Source organism: Kogia breviceps, chromosome 14 (genome assembly GCF_026419965.1).
Source record: "Kogia breviceps isolate mKogBre1 chromosome 14, mKogBre1 haplotype 1, whole genome shotgun sequence".
In the NCBI taxonomy this organism is placed as follows: domain Eukaryota; kingdom Metazoa; phylum Chordata; class Mammalia; order Artiodactyla; family Physeteridae; genus Kogia; species Kogia breviceps.
This window is the reverse complement of record NC_081323.1, coordinates 58,359,216-58,379,894: the sequence shown is the minus strand read 5'-3', so window position 1 is coordinate 58,379,894 and position 20,679 is coordinate 58,359,216. Positions and strand designations below refer to the sequence as shown.

Below are 20,679 nucleotides of genomic sequence, written 5' to 3'. Positions count from 1 at the left end.
TCCTAAAATAAATGAAAGAGGAAAGTATGACTAACAGCTCATTTTCAAAGTTTAGTAAAAGGGAAAGCATCAGTTAACCTGCAGATAAAATCTAAAAGGCAGGCACAGAGGCCCCTCCTGGAGCTAAGAAGCTCTTGTCTACAAAAATAACTCTCAGTCATGCGGGGAAGTGAAGAACTGACTGCTTGCACGAGTATTCTGATCATTCTGAAGAGCAGACCCATTGAGGACCTCGAGATAATACCATAGGATAAGTTATTAGGGGAAAATAAATGCAGGGATGCATCACAGGATGCCATTTGGCATTAGCCCGGGCTATTTCTGTTCCATTGAGCACTCTGTAACAATAATTCTCATAAACAGAGCTTTCAAGTGCTTGTGAGCCAGGCACTGAGCCTGTGGTGCATTCGAGGTCCATTTTTTGGGTTTTGTTTTCTCCTGTGCAGCAGCCTCAGAAGAAGTGGCATAGCCTCGTGGTTACGAATCAAAGGCAGACTGCCTGGATTTGAACCCCATCCTACATGGACTACTTGGGTGATCTCAGGCATGTTAGTTAACTCCTCCCTCCCTCAGTTTTATTGTCTGTAAAACGGGGATCAATATTGTAGTATCTTCAAGGATCTTTATAAGCATTCAATCATAGAATGCACAAAAAACTGTCTGGCATATAGTAAGTGCTCCATGCATGCTAGTTGCAATTACTATCATCCATCTTCTCTTCTGGAAAAAAATAAGTCAAGGTTTCCTTTAGGAACTTCATTCTACTGTTGGCCCATGGAAGTCATTCAGCTGGGGCCCATCCTACTTCTGATTGTGGGTGAAGGCAGATGGACAATCAGAGGATTGCTTTCCGTAGCTAAGGGACTGGTGTGAAGCCAATAACCACCCCTCAGGAACTGGGCTCAAACTATTGGAAAAGAAGCTCTTTCTTTCCATGGTAATCTCATTTGCATTTTAAACCCGAGGACCAGTTATACCAGAAGACAGCCCAATGCTACTGTCACGGGACCCAACGACTGTCTCTTTTTGTTGTCTCTTTAAGCTGGTACAACTTGGTTTTCTATTACGCAGTGGAAGATGTCCTGACCAACAGAGCCCACAAGAACAATCCACGGTATGCAGGATCTATCCCCACTTCACAGAGGGTGTGGCTGTGGATCAGAAAAGCTACTGTGACTTTTCTAAGATCTCACAGCTAATAAAGAGCAAAACCAGGATCTGTGTGATTCCCAAACTCTTTTCCACCCACACAACATTGTCTTTTTGAGTACATGATGTAGAAGTGAACAAAAATGCTAATCTTGAAGGGTGGCATGTTTCTCTGGACGGCAGAGAGAGTTTTTAAAACATCACTTCTTTCAGGTGAACACAGTTCAGGTTTCGGTTTTGCCTCTCAGTGTAGCTTTGCCTGAATCCCAAATATTTGGATTTGTGCTTTGGCTGATCTCATTTTAAATGTCTTAACTAAGCAGAAATTTTTAGTGAAAAACATCTGTTTGGAATTTTATTTCTTGAAACTTAAAATACATATTTTGTGCACAAACGACATTCATGTTAGGTGTATCTCCTCGTTTTTACCAGTCAGCTTAACTGGGGTAACTGAGGATGGAGGCTGCGTTGGTCGACATGAAACTCCTCTTCCCTCAGATTTAGGGCTCTAAGGGACGGTCTGAAAGTCCTCCCCAAATAAATACTGGAGTCAGCTTTCAGGCTCTGGAGGATTTCTTGGCAGCCACCTAACTCTGCCATTTTTGGGGGGGAGGTTCTTTTCCAGAGTTGACTTCCATCCCCTTCTCTCTGAGGTTCTGAACACACAATTCCAGACACTGGGATATATCATCCCTACTCTTGGCTAGTCCCCAAGTTTAAGTAAAACTGATGTTGGTGGGCTGCACACGTAGCTCTCCCTTCTGTTTCCCAGCAGACAGCAAGGATAAAGCAGGGTCTACTTGTAGTGGACACACCAAGTCTCACCTAGATCTTGGCCACAAATCCATGCTGAGCACAGAAGCTGAGTCAAGTCCATAGACATAAGTGGCTCTGCCTGTGCTAAATGGCACCATTCTTTGGCTGGAGATGGCAGGAGCAAGAGTGAGAACCCAACACAGCCAAACCACAGGCTGGCGAGTGGCTGTGAACTCAAGTAGAATGAGAGCCTCACCCTATAGGAATGAGAGTTCATAATCTGCAGAGGAGTCACAGTCTTGAGGAATTTACATGAGATGTAGAATGTGGCACAAGAGAGAAGCCAAGCAGCACAGGTCAAGTCTTTGCTGGTGTTAGAAGGCTCTGCCCTACTCCACTGTCAGAGACAGTGGGGCCAGGGTGACCCACCGGAGGTCTTAGTGGTCAAGCATAAGCTATGAGCAAGTAGACGCCATAACATAATGGCACTGTCTCTCTGCATCTGATCATTTCACATCATCAGATCCCATTCCAGATAAAATAATATCATTCTAGGATAAAGGACAAACTTTCCCCATGCTTATAAGGCTTCAGATGACCTGGCCCTTGCCTGCTTTCTAGCCTCATCTCAAGCCACAAACCTCTATTCGGTTCCCGAGTCCTGCCATGCTTCTTCCTCCAAACTTCCATCTCTGTACCCCACCCAGGAGCCTCTATCCCTGGTCCCTCCTTCAACTGCAACTCAAATAGCATTCTTCGGGGATGCTTTAAGTTTCATTTCCACAGCTTTGGAGAATCTTGGAGCATCTTCCCATGTAATGCATACACACAGGCAGCCTTCAAAAAGGACATCTGGAGCAGAAAAGAAATCCAATCTCCAGACGCATTCTGTGAGTCTCGCCAAATGGTGCTCACCGCAGCAGGCTTTGCCCCGGTCTGCCTTGAGGATCTCATTTTGGCCTTTAATGAGAAACTCTTCCATGAATGCTTCCTATTCTGGGGAGCCCCTCTGGATAAGGCGCGTGCCTTCTCCCCTGTCTTTGTTCTGCCTGTCAGAGCCCAGAGGACTAATCCACTCCCATCCCCACAGCAAGAGAGCGGCGCTAATAGAAAACCAACCCTGGTGACTGCTTTGTGCTTATTTTCAACCTCACTGGCGTCTAAGCCTCTGAAATCCAGGAGATTAACTTATTGTCCATGTTGATCAACTCCCTTACTCCTCACGGCAGCCAGCTGAACATAGAGACTTAAGCTGAGTGTCTCCAACACATTCCTGGATGAAGTTATCCATGACCCGTGGTCAGAATCACCAAACCACGTGGGTAGGGCTGATTCACTCTCTAGCAAACCCAGACCTTCCTCTTCACCTCCTGTGTGGCTCTCGTTCCTGTGCCCTCTTGTCTGCACTCCAGCCTGGACCCCCAATTTCATCCTTGCCCCCTTCTGGTAACCCTTGCAGGCGAGTAGAGTTTGAAACGTCTCAAAGCCAAACCCAAACTCCTTCCCTGATTGCAAACCCACCATTAGAAAACAGTGTTTCCTAAACGCTAGTTATTTGCAATCTGTATGCACACTTTTTCTACATCCATCTGATTTTCATTAAATTAACTCAATTATTTTGTCCTTAATAGACTTAAGATTACTTTAAAAAATCATGAGTAGAATTTTTAAAAAGAAAATAGTTTATTGATGTGAAAGAGCAGAGCAATATCCTTTATCATATAAAGAATGTAACCCTCATTCAAAAGTAAAACAATGTTACTAAATTATAGCTAGATATTAGAATTGTTTGTCAAGGGTCCTGGGTCTTTTGGTTAAAAAGGTAGATGAGCAAATGTGCCAGACCTTTAGGTTTGTTACAGAAACAAAACAAAAGGAAACAAAACAAAAAACAACCAAATTATGTCTCCTTGATGTAATCCCAAAGTCTGAAAAATAATTGACAAGAGAATAACTCCTTCACTTCTTCACTAGGTGATTTGATCTGCAGATACCTCATCCATTATCTGAAATCTTAGCCTCATCCTTGGGCAATGCTGGACCGTAGGAAACATGACCCTCCTTCATCAAACGTCTTTAAAAGGAGGGCACCTGGCTGGCCACCCAGCCCCACTCTTTTTCAGAGTCCTGGCTGATATCACCTTGTTCTAACCAAAGCCTTCATCTCCCCTGCATGCCTGCACTCCACCAGGGCCAGCCTCTGGCTCCATCTCTGTTCCCTGTCCCCATTCTCTCCCTCCTCCCTCAGTGACTCCCTCTGTGTCTGACTTAGTCACCCAAAGTTGCAAATGCCTCCTTGGTTCCATATCCTTCTGGCCTCATCCAGCAAGGACCCGCCCTCCCTTACTCTCTCTTCCACTTGGAGGGAGACTGATACAAAACCCGTCCATCAGTGTGGCAAACAACACCCTCCATAATCTTCAGTGCACCAGTCCCCCCTTGGCCACGCACGCTGGACCTTGATCTCTCCTAAACATGCCACGTTCTTTCCCACCTCTGTGTCTTCGCCTATGCTGTTCCCTCTGCCAAGACAGCCTCCAACAGACACCGCCCCTGGGATTACGCACACAAGACCTCTTCCTGATCCACTGAGACTTGGCTTGTAAATGTCAAGCCTGCAAGTCTCTTGACTCTTTTCTGCATACTTGTTTTACTTGGTTTGCACAGTGTTTTAAAAATAAGTAGTTTTATATTAAATCCAGATTTCCAGATTGGCTTAGAAAATGGCAGCACTGACCCTACACTCCACGTGGCAACAGGCGCTGTACAGAAGCCCCTGCATGTGGGGCCATTGCTCTGGAGTTCAAGGCTGCCGCGACATTTCATATTACCCTGCAATCATCCTCTGTCTCCCTTCACTAATTTATGAGTCCTGCCTGGACCCGGCAGCTAGGTGACTTTGTTATTTCCTGATGTAGGCCAAGCATCTCTTCTTCTGTAAAATATTCTCAAAGCCTACTAGGTCCCATTGGTTGCCCATTTCTCTGAGCCCCCATAACACTTTCTGGGGGACTCATTTTTTTTTAAAGGAATTTGGTTATAAATGACATGGAATGCCTGTGCATTCTGCACAGGCATAGCTGCAGTTGATTGAGTTCTTGTTTTGGGCCAGGCACTATATACACTGCTTTGTAGTATTATCTTGTCAATTACTCAAATCAACATTTCAAGTGGATTTTATTATGTCCAATTTACAGATGGGCAAATAGACACGGACTTGAGGTAAGAAAGGCTCTCAAGGTCACAGAGCTGCTACGTGCGAGAACTCAGATTAAAGCCCAGGACTTCCCGGCTCCAGAGCCTATGGTTTTAACAATTGCACTCTGTAAACTCCTGTGTTTTGAGCACGTAATTTCTAATCCACACATAGAAGCTGCTAGAAATGCAAAAGCTAGGAACTGAACTGGGTCTGTTGAAAAGTGAAGCCAGAACTGCATCCTGGTGCCACCGTCGCTTGTCCTCAAGACCAGAAAAAGTCCTGGCAGCCCCGCTGCCAGGTGCCAGTGGCTCTCCGGAAGGTCAGGCTTGACAAGGCTCTGATAAATCTCCACTGTGAGCCAGCTAGAGCTAAAACATGGGGGCTGAAAGGATGCCGCAGACTCAAAACTAGACTATTTACTTGGCAATGGGTGAAGCTACCAGTCCAGGTACAAATTCATCAGTTGGAAAGGGCGATTCTCATATTCTACACATTTGATTTTCTTTGTGTGTGTGCATGTGCGTGTAAGGCAATAGAGCATCAGGGCTAAGAACACAGCTTCCAAAATAAGAATCTCTGAGTTTAAACCCTAGCCTGTGATGCACCTTGAGTGATATTAGGCAAATCACTTAACATCTCTGAGCTTCCGTTTTTTCACCTGTGTAACGGGGATAACGATGATGCCTCGCACATTAGCTGCTGTAAGTACCCAGAGGTACTTAAGAATGCCTGGTCCAGAGTAAGGATTGCAACAGGAAAAGTTCCGAACTCCTAGTGTTCACCACGGCACCATAGCATCACCAATCATGAGCACAGCTTCACTCAGACCCAATCTGAAAGGCTCCTTAACTTTGAAAACCGCTCAAACGCCTTCCATGCAATTTTATAGAGGATGGGAAACTGTTTCACCGCACCACGCCAGGCGGTAAGTGAGGAGAGGAAGCCCTGTCTGCGTTTATAGCCTTTGACAAATGGGCTCTCATTTCCTCTGACAGATTCTCCCCCTGACTGATCCATCAGCCTCTGTTCTCATCACCTGAATCGCGGCCTTCATAATAGTGTCGAAATTCAAATGGATTTTACACCACAAATAAAGATGAACTTAAACGCCTCTGTTTTCCACCAGCAACACAGGTCATATAAATGTCACATGCAGGAGGTTTTTCAGGGCCGCGCCGCTGCCCCAAGGGACGGGTTACCTCACATCACCTTTGCTAAATCTGCATTAGCTCCATGGCCTTGGCCTGTGGGAGGAAACCACCTGAGCTCTGCTTCCCACTTAAGGGGGAAAAACGCTACTGGCCTTTCAGATCTCCCTGTGACATCCTCTGGGTGATTTTAGGAAACAGGCAGGAAGCCATCCAAGTGCAGGTCCAGTCACAGGGGCGCTGCTCATTGCTGGGCTTGGAAGCGAAAGAGAAGTGTAAAATGAAGCCATACTCTGGTACACGCCATGAATCCCTCTATGAACAACCAGGCAACGTTCCCCCAAAGACAATGAGCTTACCGTCTGCCGATGGAAAAGAGGCGTCTAAGATAGAGAAAAACAGAGAAATGGAGAGCAAAAAAAAAAAAGATTCTCTCCTTCTGTCAACAGTCTCAGATGGAGTACAGACGGTGCACAGACCAGGAAGAGTGATTTTATGGCTCTTCATTAAGATGAGGGCTCTCTCCATCGCTTGAAATTCACCGTTTATCTTCCATCATTATATCTGGCCTAGGATTCAATGGGAAAATGACTCATCTCAAGGTAAATGGCCCTACCGAGTGGGAGAGAATGGGATGAGGCTTGAAATTGGACGGGTCTGGCGGCGAGGGACCCTATTAGACCCTATAGAGAACTTGAGATCTTGTGTTTTCTAAAATTCTTCTATCGAGAAGATACTCCAAAATATTTCAGAAAAAGGTACGGATGTAAGCACACAAATATATCCCTATATACAGAATAATAGGGAAGAGAGGTAGCCAAGGAGGAAGGGAGGTGAAAGAAAAAGGAGAAAAGGAAAAAGAAAGTAACTCCTGGGAAGCCATCTAGTCTAATAGGTATCACGTTAAGCTTTCTTAACTAAAGGAAATTGCGCTTTAAAGGAAAACACTTCTGGTTCTCCTTCAGAGCCCTCAGCATTTTGTAAAAATCCACACGGGCCAAGGGGCTGCCTCTTCAGAGGCAGGCTGACTTATTATTTTGGCACCTCTGTCATTTCCTGTCACTTCAATTCCACTTTATCAAATTACTGATTTTGCCAGAAGCATTCGGAATGAATGGAGAGGGACACACACACATACACGCAGGAGCGAGTGTCATCACTTCGATGATGCAATTTCATAATTGTACGTCAGGGTGACAGAAGTACCGGAACTGCATCCCAGACCCTGGATGCAGATCACTCCGGCTGTCTGCCTACCTGACCTCATGCCATGTCACTGTCTGGAGGGGTGATACTGGCACTCCTCTGCTGAGGGTGGAGGACACTGGCCCTCCGGGATGATCAGGTTGCATCCTGACTTCCCCAGAGACAGGACCCCGATATTCACAGCCATCTCCAACACCTCACCCCACCTCCCACCACATTAGGAGATCCAGAGAAGGGAGAGCCCCGATGTGAGAATCACAAAAATAAAATTAAAAAAATACATCAGAACAGAACTCAGAGGAAGCAAAGTCCTTCTCTTGAACAGAGGGAATAAAAACCGTTAGAGTGTAAGACAGCAAACATGGAAGTAGGCATTGCGGTGGTGTGTGTTGTGAGGAGTCAACCCCAGTCAAAGACAGTGAAAGGGTTAGTGAAACAGAGCAGGGCCCTATGATCCTTCCCCCACCCCACGTCCTCCAGCTGCCTTTTGGCTATAGAGCAACTTTAGTCAAAGAATAAGTTCCATCAGAGAAGTGAGAAAACGCAGAAGCAAAGGAAAACAGTCAAACAAGACCAAATCATAGTAGTTTAGTCATTACGCAAAGTCAAGGACCTTTAGTTCCTCCTCAAGGGCCGTAGATAATACTCTGAGCCGTATCCTGTGAGCTGTCTTATAGATACCAGAACCCTACCAGGTGCAGAGGTTAACTACATGATGACCAGGCTGCAGCCATGACATAAGCTGCCACAATTCCGAGAACTGGCCTCAAAGAAATGGAAACAAACTGACTCTGGAACTGAAGACTAACTGTACTTAGCACAATCCAGATGACGCTGATCAGACCACCGCAGGACCAATTTCAAGATGACCGTCAGAGCTGACTGTGCTCTTTCTGCCTGTAGCCCCTCCCTCCGCCTGTGCACCCCAGAAGCTCGCCTTGAAAAGCTCTTGCCCACTGATTGTCGGCGAGGGGCGGGGGGGTGGTGGTGGCAGAACTGGCCTTTTGACCTGAGTCCACCCCCACTCTGGTTGCCAGCCTCCGAAACAAAGCAAACTTTCCTTTCCACCAACCTTTCCTCTTTATTGGCTTTAGAATGGCAAGCAGCCGGGCCCCTCTTTTGGTAACAAGCAGTCATGTGTGGTCAAGGCTGGAGAACAACAGGACAGCCCTCCAGATATGAGGCTTCATCTGAAGTGTCTGACTCAACCCAACAGTCTGTGACAAAGCACAGAAATGCTTATGTGTGTGTATGAGTCTCTGTGCTAGTCTTTTTTGAGAACAGCTGAAGTTATGTACAGAATGATCACCTATGATTTCTTCCCACGAGTCATCACCAGACAGCATCCATAGTCTTGGGGGTGGGTTATTATAGTCATGATACATGAACCAAAGGCAGTTGGGATAGTATCATGGAATGGGGCTGTGGGGCTGGCTGGCATTGCCCAGAGGTTATCCTGGTTGTTCACTTATTTGTTGGTGACAGAACTGATGTTGCTCTAACAGTCCTCCTGGTATCTTTCAAACACTACTGGCAAAGAAAGTAAAACAAAACAAACAAACCAAAAAACTAGACAGAAACGTGCTTGCGAATTCCATTAACATCCAAGGGAAGTGAAGACATCCTGAACTTTGGAAGCAGGGCAGGGAACATGCTTTCGCTGGGACGTGGTGAGCAAAGTCACTGGGAAGAGATTAAAAAGGACTGGAGACACCTCTTCAGCCTAAATTCCATTACTCCAACTCACAAAATGCAGGTGTGTGGGGATATCAGCACATCGACATGCAGTGAATATAAATATGAATTGAAACACCTCTTCTGCAAACTAGACACACAACTGGAACTAAGTTAAGATCATGCAGTTAGAATTTAAGCCACTGTATCACTATTCCCTTCAAAGTGAGGAGATTAAGGTTCCTTAAAATAATGTGTGGCAACTGTCTTCTATTTAGAAGCAAGTTTTGTTTTGAGAAGTCCTCACCACCTTATTAATCATCGGATGACCAAGCTATCACAAAATCAAGGCTGAAAAACCTCTGCTTGAAATAATAACTGCCTTCGACAATAAAGGTACAGTTGCACAGAGGAACATCTTTCAGAATTGTGGAACGGTGTCAAAAGTAGCCAGGAGATATGTACCCTCAATTCAGTTATTTGACCTTTTTTTAATCCAAGGCTTTAAAGGTAAAATTTGATCTGCTCGGATGCGCGCTACCACGGAAACTTCTGTGAACTCTGGTCAATAAAGGGAGAATGAAAATATTAAAGTGAAGAACAATTGTCTAGCAGTTGCATTTCCTGAGAGGGTCCACACCAAGTGTAAAAAGAAGATAAATGGGGGAGAACTTTAAAATATGCAGGAAAGGACCTCCCTTTCCTGCCCCCCCCACCTGGCAAAACATCATGTGAACAAATTTATATCATAGAAAGTCACTGCTCATGTGACTGTGTCATGATGGAAATCAGGACAGGCTCTTTATCAAGCCAAAGTGTATAGATCAGAAATATATTTCAGGATACATCCTAAAAAGCCCAAGAGTATGTATTCTGTAATATATGCAATGTTCTATAATTCTATGCAGTATGTGGCATATTATATATAATAATCATCCAAAATATTCAACTAAAATGTGAAATGAGTTAAGGATAAACGAGCTATTTTCCTGAAAAGAAGCAAATGACTAAGACAAAAATCAACACTAATTTTTTAACACAATTACATTATGCCATCTTCATTGAAGTTATCAGGTCGAACACAGATTGCGAAGATTAAAAAAACAGACATTTAAAAATACGATTGTCTTTAAGTGATACCAGCACATGAATCACCTTTGCAAGCCATCGTCCAGTAAGGCATGCCTTAAACAGCTAGGTTTAAATCACAGAGTTCTCGTTTTGCTTGAAACCAAAAAGATGAAAAATATTGACTTACCTTTCTGTCCTCTATTTCCACACAGGTATTGCAGTCTACTTTGATATCCTGAGAGGAGGAGAAAAGAAAGAGAAAGGACAGGAGTCAGACTTATGGCCAGAGAATGTTCAGTGGTGTCGTTGAAATGCCCTTTAAAATAATAAAGAGCTCACGCTCTTAAGGGCTGCTTCTCGAGCCATTGCTCTTTATAGCGCTTTTTAGAAGTATATGCCCTAGTGTTTGCGTTAGAGACATATGGATGTCATAACTAAGTTTTATTACATGCAGATGTGGGGTGAAGGCAAAAGCTGTGGATCAGAGGCCACACAAAGAGAAGCTGATGGCTCATAAAATAATATGCCCCCAGACACCTTTGCTCACATCAGCAGAGGCTGCCGTTAACTGGACTTAATTTCTCTCTCCCATTCCAGATCTGGGATAGTCAAATCTATCTCCCTTCAACTCAAAGCCATCACTGTCTATTTTTTATCCTTCCCTCCATCCATCCATCCATCCATCCGTCCATCTATCCATCCATTCATCCATATTTATCACGTACCTACTTTTTATTCAGTTTTTTCTTGTTAAAAAAAAAAAAAAAAAAAGATGGTTTCAACCCTCAAGAAACTCCCCAGTTAGACAACATGGCAGATACACACACAAGCAACTGTGATATTTATTTACTCATTCAAAAGATAGGCATTCAGCACCTATTGCTTGCCAAGTCTTGCTCTAGGCATGGAAGACCCAACATACAAAACACAGGAAGGTCCTGCCCTGGTGATGCTTACATTCCCCTAGAAAAGGCAAACAGTAGAAAAGAAACATCAATAAGTGGTTGGTGTTTTAGAAGAGGAAGCTTACCACGAAGAAAAGTAAAGCAGGAGAAGGGAAGGAGAAGGGAAATGCTGAGGGTAGAGAAGTAAGATTTTAAATTTAAAGAGAAGTGGCAACTGAGTAAAGGCTTGAAGGCAGTTAGGGGATGAGCGGTGAAGCCATCTGGTGAAAGAGCCTTTCAGTGCAAAGGCCCTGAGGGGAGCTGTGTCAGACATGGTCAGACTAGAGGAAGGAGGCCTCTGTGGCTAGAGGGAGAGAAACAGTGGGAAGTGAGATCAAAGGAGGACATTAGTTTTCATTCTGAGAGCACTGAGGAACCACTCAGAGTCACTTTTGTTCTTATTGTGCAAAAATACACATAACATAACATTTAGTATTCTAACCATTTCAAAGTGTACAGTTCAGAGGCATCAAGTACATTCACACTGTTGTGCAATTCCCACCAACATCCATCTCAAGAACTTTTCCATCTTCCTAAACAGAAACTCCATAACCGTTAGACAATAACTCCCATTCCCCCAGCCCCTGGCTCCTGGTAACCACCTTTCTACTTTCTGTCTCTATGAATCTGACGGTTCTCAGTACCTCATTACATCAGTCTACCAGGGCTATCATAACAAGGTATCACGGACAGGGTAGTTTAAACAATGGAAATTTATTTTCCCACAATTCTGGGAAGTCCAAAATCAAGGTGCTCTCAGGGTTGGTTTCTGGTGAGATCTCTCTCACAGGTTTGTAGATGGCCATCTTCTCACTGTGCTCTGTGTGTGCAAGGAGAGCTCTCTTCTTATAATGGCACCAGTCCTATTGGATTAGGGCCTCACCCTTACGACCTTATCTAACCTTAATTACCTCTTTAAAGGTCCTATATCCAAATGCAGTCACATTGGAGGGTAGGGCTTCAACATATGAATTTGGGGGTGAGGCACAATTCAGTCTTTAATAGTGATATAAGAGGAACCATATAGTATTCACTCTTTTGTGTTTTATTTCATTTAGCATAATGTCTCTACCCAAGGTTCATCCATGTAGTAGCATGTGTCAGGACTTCTTTCCTTTCTGAGGCTGGATAATATTTCACTGTATGGGGCTTCCCTGGTGGCGCAGTGGTTGAGAGTCCACCTGCCGATGCAGAGGACACGGGTTCGTGCCCCGGTCCGGGAAGATCCCACATGCTGCGGAGCGGCTGGGCCCGTGAGCCATGGCCGCTGAGCCTGCGCATCCGGAGTCTGTGCTCCGCAACGGGAGAAGCCGCAACAGTGAGAGGCCCGCGTAACGCAAAAAAAAAATATATATATATATGTATATATATATATATATATATTTTTTTTTTTTTTTTTTTTTTCACTGTATGGAGAGACCACATTTTGTCCATCCACTCATCTGTGGGTAGTCGTTTGGTTGTTTCCACATTTTGGCTATTGTGAATAGTGCTGCTATGAACATGGGTGGGCACATACCTGTTCAAGTCCCTGTTTTCAATTCTTTTGTATATATGCCCAGAAGCTGAATTGCTGAATCATATGGTATTCTAGGCTTAAGTCTTTCAGGAACCGCCATACTGGTTTCCACAGTGGCTGCACCATTTTACACTCCCACAGGCAATGCACAAGGGATCCAGTTTTCTCCCCATCCTCGCCCACACTTTGTTGTTTTCACTTGGGAGTTGCGAAGAGAGAACAGGTATTAGCTGACTTCTGTTTTTAACAGAATAGACAGTTGAGGGCCAAAAGTGCAAGTGGGGAGACCAGTCTGGGGTCTCCTGCAGGAGCTCAGGTCAAAGATGACGGTGGCTGGCAGGGGAGATGGTGAGACATGGTCAGATTGTGGACAGCGCAACAGATGTTCTGAAAGACTGGATGTTGGACGTGAAGGAAAGATTGGGGTCAAGGACCATTCCAAGGTGTCTAGCCTGAGGATGCTAGCAAAGGAGGGGGAGATTATGGGTGTGGCAGGATGGTATAGGGGTCTGCAAACAATAGTGGCTCCATTTTGCGTAAGTTAAGTCTATAGAAATGTTTATTCTCTCACCATTGGGTTGGGTTTACTCTGCTGATGCATCATGAGGACAGTGTGGATATAAGTGCAAGGCCATCCCCACGGTGATTATCAAGTACAGCAAATTCTAGGTCCACGTGAATCAAGAGTGGAACAAAACAAGACAATGTCATAAGACGAAGTTTTTGTTTTCTATGTAACAGACTGTTTTGCTACCAGCAAAGTGAGATTGAACCTGTGAGCAGTGACTGCATGTCTGTTTGGTGCCAGGAACTCTGTGGGGCATTTATCACACCTGTCCCTAAATTACTCCAAACCAAACAAGGTTAGGATTATCTAGTGTTTTTTCTTTTTTTAAGTGTAATTGATTTACAATATTATATCAGTTTCAGGTGTACAGCATAGTGATTCAGGATTTTTTACAGCTTATACTCCATTAAAAGTTATTACAAGAAAATGGCTATAATTCCCTGGGCTGTACAATACATCCTTTTTGCCTATGTATTTTATACATAGTAGTTTGTATCTCTTAATCTCATATCCCTAATTTGTCCCTCCACCTTCCCTCTCCCCTTCAGTTATCATTGGTTTGTCTTCTATATCTGTGAGTCTGTTTGTTTTGCATGTACATTCATTTGTATTATTTTTTAGATTCCACATATGCATGATATGATACAGTATTTGTCTTTCTCTGTCTGATTTATTTCACTAAGCATGATTTTCTGTAGGTCCATCCATGTTGTTGCAAATGGCATTATCTCATTCTTTTTTATGGCTGAGTAATATTCCGTTGTATACATGTACCACATCTTCTTTATCCATTCATCTGCTGATGGACACTTAGGTTGCTCCCATGTCTTGGCTATTATAAATAGTGCTGCTATGAACATTGGGGTGCATATATCTTTTGAATTAGTGTTTCTGTTTTTTTCTGGGTATATACCCAGGAGTGGAATTACTAGATCATATGATAGCTCTATTTTCAGTTTTTTGAGGACCCTCCATGCTGTTCGCCATAGTGGCTGCACCAACTTACATTCCCACCAACAGTGTAGAGGGTTCCTTCTTCTCCACATCCTCGCCGACATTTGTTATTGGTAGATTTTTTGATGATGGCCATTCTGACAGGTGTGAGCTGATAACTCACTGTGGGTCACACAGAGGTTAAATCTATACCTGGAAGGGACACCTGACACCAGGCACTTTCTATCCTTTTCAGGTGATTTTATTTTATTTAAGTCAAGAGGGTTGGTCAGTCTGGATAGTGCAGGCCACATGTCTCAGCCTTTTCCTTGCTGTGGAAATGGAGAATCATCTAACGCAAGAATACCTAGAAAAGAAGTACAGCTGTGATTCTCCAAGTGTGGTCCCCACACCAGCAGCAGCAGCATCACCTGTGTATTCTTGGGCCCCATCCCAGACCTAGTGAATCTGAATCTCTAGGGCGGGGAGAGTTCAGTCCTGGCATCAGACTCCCTCCCGGAAAGTGCGGTTCTCCCATCCAATAGCTGGAGAGCCTTAGGCAAGTGACTTCACCTTTCAAAGCCTCGGTTCCCTCATCCGTAACATTGAGGAAATATGAGACAATGGCCCTTCAAAGAGGGGTCTCCCCCACCAGCAACCAGGGTATCACTCAGGAGCTTGTTAAATGCAGATTCTCAGGCCCTACCCCAGAGATCCTGAATCAGAACCCACATTTTAATAAGTGTTACGGATAGAATGTTCATGTCCCCCAAACGCATAGGATGAAGCTCTTAAACCCAAGGTGGCTATATTTGGAGATGGGCCTCTAAAAATGTAATTAAGGTTAAATGAGGTCATAAGGAGGGGACCCTGATCTGATAGGATTAGTACCCTTATAAGAAGGGACACCAGAGAGTTTGTCTGATCTCTCTACACCCATGCACCAAGCAAAGGCCACATGTGGACACAGAGAGACGGTGCTGTCTGTTAGGAAGACAGTGCTCACCAGAACCCGACCGTGCTACCACCCTGATCTTAGATTTCCAGCCTCCAGAACTGGGAGAACATAAATGTCAGTTGTTTAAGCCCCAGTCTGCAGTATTCTGCTATGGCAGCCCCAGAAGATTAAGACCAGCTCCTGGGTGACTGCAAGGCACAGTCATAGGACTCGGGGTCATGATTTTCTCACTCAAACTCCTAATTAATGGCTGCGATCTCTGATTGACCTTTGCACATAGAAACAGCGAAGTGTCCCTACCACTTACTCAGAACTCTTTGAATTTGTCCTCTAAAGAACATGAAGAGAAAGTAGAGATTAATTTGGTATGGGAGTGATGAAAGTGTGGATTGTTTTAAAGCTAGGAGATGCCGTCTAGAAACAAGGTAAGAAAAAGCAGTTCCCTGTCTGTTTGATGCCATTCCGACCAGGGGAAGCATGCATTTTCCTTCTTTCCTTGAGTGAAAATATGTTGACTTTGCAAGGATAAGTCCAGATCCGATTTTGACTTACCCACGCAGAAATGGTAGGTGTTAATCAACTAACGAATGAATCAATAAACCCAAGGCGGGTTTTTGTTTTTTAATCTGCCACCGAGGACCCACGCAAGGGGCAGGAAAAACCCATCTGGCAGGATCCAATCTCTTGCCACTTCCCAAAGATTATTCAATTTATTCTTGTCAGGATTAATTTCCTAAACCCACACTGGATTTTTTCTTTAGGTGATACTGTTGGTTTGTCATCTGCTGCAGAATGACTCAGAAGGGACCTCAGGTGACATGCACTTGCTTCTGAACAATGTTGGACTCAAATTGGAAAAATGTCACTTTGGCAGGAACAAATTATTGTTCGGATCACTCCACGGAAAGCGGGTGTCTGCAGCTGGGCTCCGACCTGACCTTTTCCAAACCAGAGGAGGCGAGTAAGTACTTCGCTTGATGACTTCACTTGGAGAACAGCTCAACTACTTAAGTGTTAAGTATGAATTTGGAGTCCTGGACTCATCACCAAGCAGTCGATTTCCTTAGCGGAGTCAGCCATGCTCCTTTCTGTAGCTGGAAAACCCTGAACAGGGATTAACTGCCAAAGTACATGGAAACCCGCACACGCTATGGAGTCATGCTGCTTGGGTCCATATCACTGGGCTCTACCAGCGGTGCCTCAGCTTTTCCATCTGTAAAATAGAGGTAATAATAATAACAGCTGCCTCGTTTGTTGTGAGGCATATCGACAAGGGTCTCAGCTTATGCCAAGCCATCGAGAAATGTTAGCTATCGTTGATGGCAACCCCCCAAAGTCTCTGGGAGACCCAGTTCTGAGTGGAGTGCTGAGAACTTTAAAAACAGTTCTATTTTTAAAGTTTTCTCTCCCAAGGCTTCTGACATCTCTCTCTGGCTTTTAGACATCAAAGCACGTGCGTGTCTGTTCTTTTCAGAAGCTGTCTCATCTCCCAAGAGACATCTCTTATCTTCTGCGCTTTGTGTATCAGTTCTTTCTGATGATTTTTATAGGTCAGGGTTATTTCTGCCCTCAATGAGGGGGCACCATCATCCTAGATCGTGGATCTGTATCATTCACAGCTCTGAAGAGCCCAGAAGGTAAAGGTCCCCATGAACAGGTGGAGAGAAACGTCCACCAATGAGATTCTGGAGGCCTCCGAAGATTTAGAAGCTAAGAGCCTATAACGGGTTGAATAGTTTCCCCCCAAAGATATGCCCATCTCCTAACCACTGGAACCTGTGAATGGGACCTTATTTGGAAATAGCATCTTTGAGGAGGTAATTAACGATCTTGAGATGAGATTGTCCTGGATTATCTGTATGGGTCCTAAATCCAACGACAAGTGCCCTCTTAAGAGACAGAGATGGGACTACGCTGGCGGTCCAGTGGTTGAGACTTTGCCTTCCAATGCAGGGGGTACCGGTTTGAACCCCGGTCAGGGAGCTAGGATCCCACATGCCTCGCAGCCAAAAGACCAAAATATAAAACAGAAGCAATATTATAACAAATTCAATAAAGACAAAAAAAATGGTCCACATCAAAAAAATCTTAAAAGAAAAAAGACAAGAGAGACGAGAAGCCCATGTAAAGACAGAGGCAGAGACAGGAGTGACGCAGCCACAAGCCCGGAGCCCCCAGAAGCCGGAAGACGTAGGAGGGATCCTCCCCTAGAGCCTTCTGAGGGAGCACGGCCCTGCTGACAACAGCCCGCTGTTACGCCCTTGGTCCCTTGTGTTTTCAGAGGACAGTCCCGGGAACTGTTCTAAAGTTAATGATTTTAGTTACCAATCCTGGAAGGGCAAAGGAAAGAAAAGATCAGGGTCCTGATGTTTGATGTAAGAGTTAAGTAAGGCTAATATATTTGTGACACTCCATTGTTCTCTTGGACTCAGATACTCACCAAGTCCCAGAGTGTTTCAAGGGGAATACCTGCAGCTTAAGTCATCTCTTGGGAGCTGGGGGAAACGCAGCCAAAGTTTCACCTAACAAGTCCAAGTAGGGCTTATGATCAACTACTCTTACTGAGGGAAGAAATCCAAGTGTTTTGAGCTTCCTTTTCAAACCGGAAACAAACACTCTGGCGAGACAGTTTATAACATTAAGAAACAGTACATTTCGTCATCACACTCCAAAAAAGAACTCAAAAGCGCATTTTAATTTCTTAATCAATGTTATGTGGGGTGGGGGAGGGAAGAAGAATAATTTCCCCTCTACCTTCCTCTCTTTTTTTTAATACTTCACTTTTTAACTTTTTATTATTTTTAAAATTTTATTATTTTGCGTGTGTGTGGTAGTTTCTGCGTTATACCAAAGTGAATCAGCTATACATATACATATATCCCCATATCTCTTCCCTCTTACAACTCCCTCCCTCCCACCCTCCCTATCCCACCCCTCTAGGTGGTCACAAAGCACAGAGCTGATCTCCCTGTGCTATGCGGCTGCTTCCCACTAGCTATCGGTTTTACATTTGGTAGTTTATATGTCTATGCCACTCTCTCACTTTGTCCCAGCTTACCCTTACCCCTCCCCGTCTCCTCAAGTCCATTCTTTAGTAGGTCTGCATCTTTATTCCCATCCTACCCCTAGGTTCTTCATGACCTTTCTTTTTTTTTTTTAAGATTCCATATATATGTGTTAGCATACGGTATTTGTTTTTCTCTTTCTGACTTACTTCACTCTGTATGACAGACTCCAGGTCCATCCACCTCACTACAAATAACTCAATTTCGTTTCTTTTTATGGCTGAGTAATATTCCATTGTATATATGTGCCACATCTTCTTTATCCATTCATCTATCCATGGACACTTAGGTTGCTTCAATGTCCTGGCTATTGTAAACAGAGCTGCAATGAACATTGTGGTACATGACTCTTTTTGAATTATGGTTTTCTCAGGGTATATGCCAAGTAGTGGGATTGCTGGGTTGTATGGTAGTTCTATTTGTGGATTTTTTGTTTGTTTGTTTGTTTTGTGGTACACGGGCCTCTCACTGTTGTGGCCTCTCCCATTGCGGAGCGCAGGCTCCGGACGCACAGGCTCAGCGACCATGGCTCACGGGCCCAGCCACTCTGTGGCATGTGGGATCTTCCCGGACCGGGGCACGAACCTGTGTCCCCTGCATCGGCAGGCGGATTCTCAACCACTGCGCCACCAGGGAAGCCCTATTTGTGGTTTTTTAAAGGGATCTCTGGTTTCCTTTTCAATAGCAATTTTTCTGATAGTTTGGACACTTATATTTCTTATTGTTCTGAGCATTACAATTACTTCTAATTTAAAAGAAGCCAACCAACATGAGTTTAGATTCTAGAATTTAGAACATTATCTGTGATTTATTGCATCCTGAGTCTTTAATTTTTTTGACCTTCACAAAGACTCAGACTCTAAAAATAACTACAAGCCATAAGGACCACAGGCCCAATGCTTCCATTTTGCAGATGAAAAAAAAAACAAACAGTATCTAAGAGAGAGAGTCGGGAATTGGCTTTGATAGTTAATGCTATAAGAGGGATTGAAATCCATCTGGTCTACGTGTTATGTATTTTAGGCTTTCCCCAATACCCTATATTGTCCTGGGATCTGAGTATTTAAATCAATATTCTAAATTTAATTGCTTTATTTAAGGGTAATGATTCTGCCCAACTTTTTAAAAAGTTCAGTAACTGTGTAGTCTTGCAACCAGAGTTAGTGCAAATGTGACATCATGTGTGCGTTTCAGCTGAATTCTTCAGTCTGTGTCCACTCAACTCCAAGGACTAATATTCAAATAAGGTCACCTGATACATGAAGAATAGTATACAAGGTCTGCACTGACATATTTCACCCACTGGATAACGTCTTCATTCACAAATTTGCTCAGCCCCTGCAATACCATACATGGCCAGCAGATGGCAGCAAATGACTATGAAAAATATCAAAAGCGCGAAGCAATATCTTAGAACATCCAGGGTCTGTAAAGTTGAAATATCACAATCTTTCTGCTCCCTCAAAATTTGTCTCAAATGACTGTATGTTTTAATTAATAAGCCTTAATTACTTACCAGGAATGTGATCATTTGAGGAGGCATTTTATTATTATTAGTATGTGTCTAAGGTTCAGTAGGACGGAGTTCCCTGTTTCCAGGTACAGCATATTCTGAAAACACTAAGGTTTCAATCTAAACTAAACGTAAGGAAGGCTGAGAATTTAAGAGCTATTTCTCCTGAAATGATACAAATGGCAAAAAATGTATGTAAACTAACTAAAATCTCAACATAAATCCCTTCAACCAAGAGAGTAGTCTAGTTGGCTAGGTCAGAAAGCAATGGTGGTAAGTTTATAAATGTTTGGAGGAATTTTAAGGGGGAGGGGGGTTATTTTCCTTGGGGGGTGGAGAGTAGCAGGAAAGACCACAAAACTAATTTCCAACCCAGCTTTTATGCAAATGAAGATAGCAGGGCATTCATCTTAGAATTTTTTACTTCTTTCTTTTGAGAATTACACCCTCAGCCCCATGAATTATTTTGTTCTCTTCACGTTACGTTCTTTGCAGCTTGGTTTATCAGGGGATGCGAGCAAGCTGGCAGCAGCCAGGGCTGCTGGCTCAGCACAATTAAATTTGATACTGAGGAAGGCAGCCCCCTCTCAGGTAGGAGCAATATGTCACAGAGGTGAGCTCAAACTAAGGGTCTGTTTGCAAATAAGAGCTATGCATTGGCATCACAGCTGGAGTTTAATGAGAGCGCTTTTAATTAACTGTAAAAGTAATTACCCATATTAGATGGAAATCTCACTTGTTTTTACATGAGGTGAATAATTTCAGTGCAGCTTTTAAGAATAATACTTCTGGAGGAGCTGTCAGCTGCAAACTCTCAACAAGAATGCTTAAAAACAGTATCGAGAGGAACCAAGATGGCGGAGTAGGAGGACGTGCTCTCACTCCCTCTTGCTAGAACACCAGAATCACAACTAGCTGCTGGGCAATCATCGACAGGAAGACACTGAACTCACCAAAAGAGATACCCCACATCCAA

General features: G+C 43.9%; 1 protein-coding gene across 32 annotated transcripts in view; it reads right to left on the bottom strand.

Moving 5' to 3' along the window:
• The window catches only part of RBFOX1 (RNA binding fox-1 homolog 1), a 2,224,270-nt gene that overhangs the window by 938,682 nt on the left and 1,264,909 nt on the right, over window positions 1-20,679 (bottom strand). For all 32 annotated transcript variants that reach the window (XM_067013731.1, XM_067013735.1, XM_067013738.1 and 29 more), the window contains one exon: window positions 10,391-10,438. In XM_067013731.1, coding sequence (XP_066869832.1) covers window positions 10,391-10,438 — 48 coding nt within the window. The remainder of the gene's footprint in view (window positions 1-10,390; window positions 10,439-20,679) is intronic.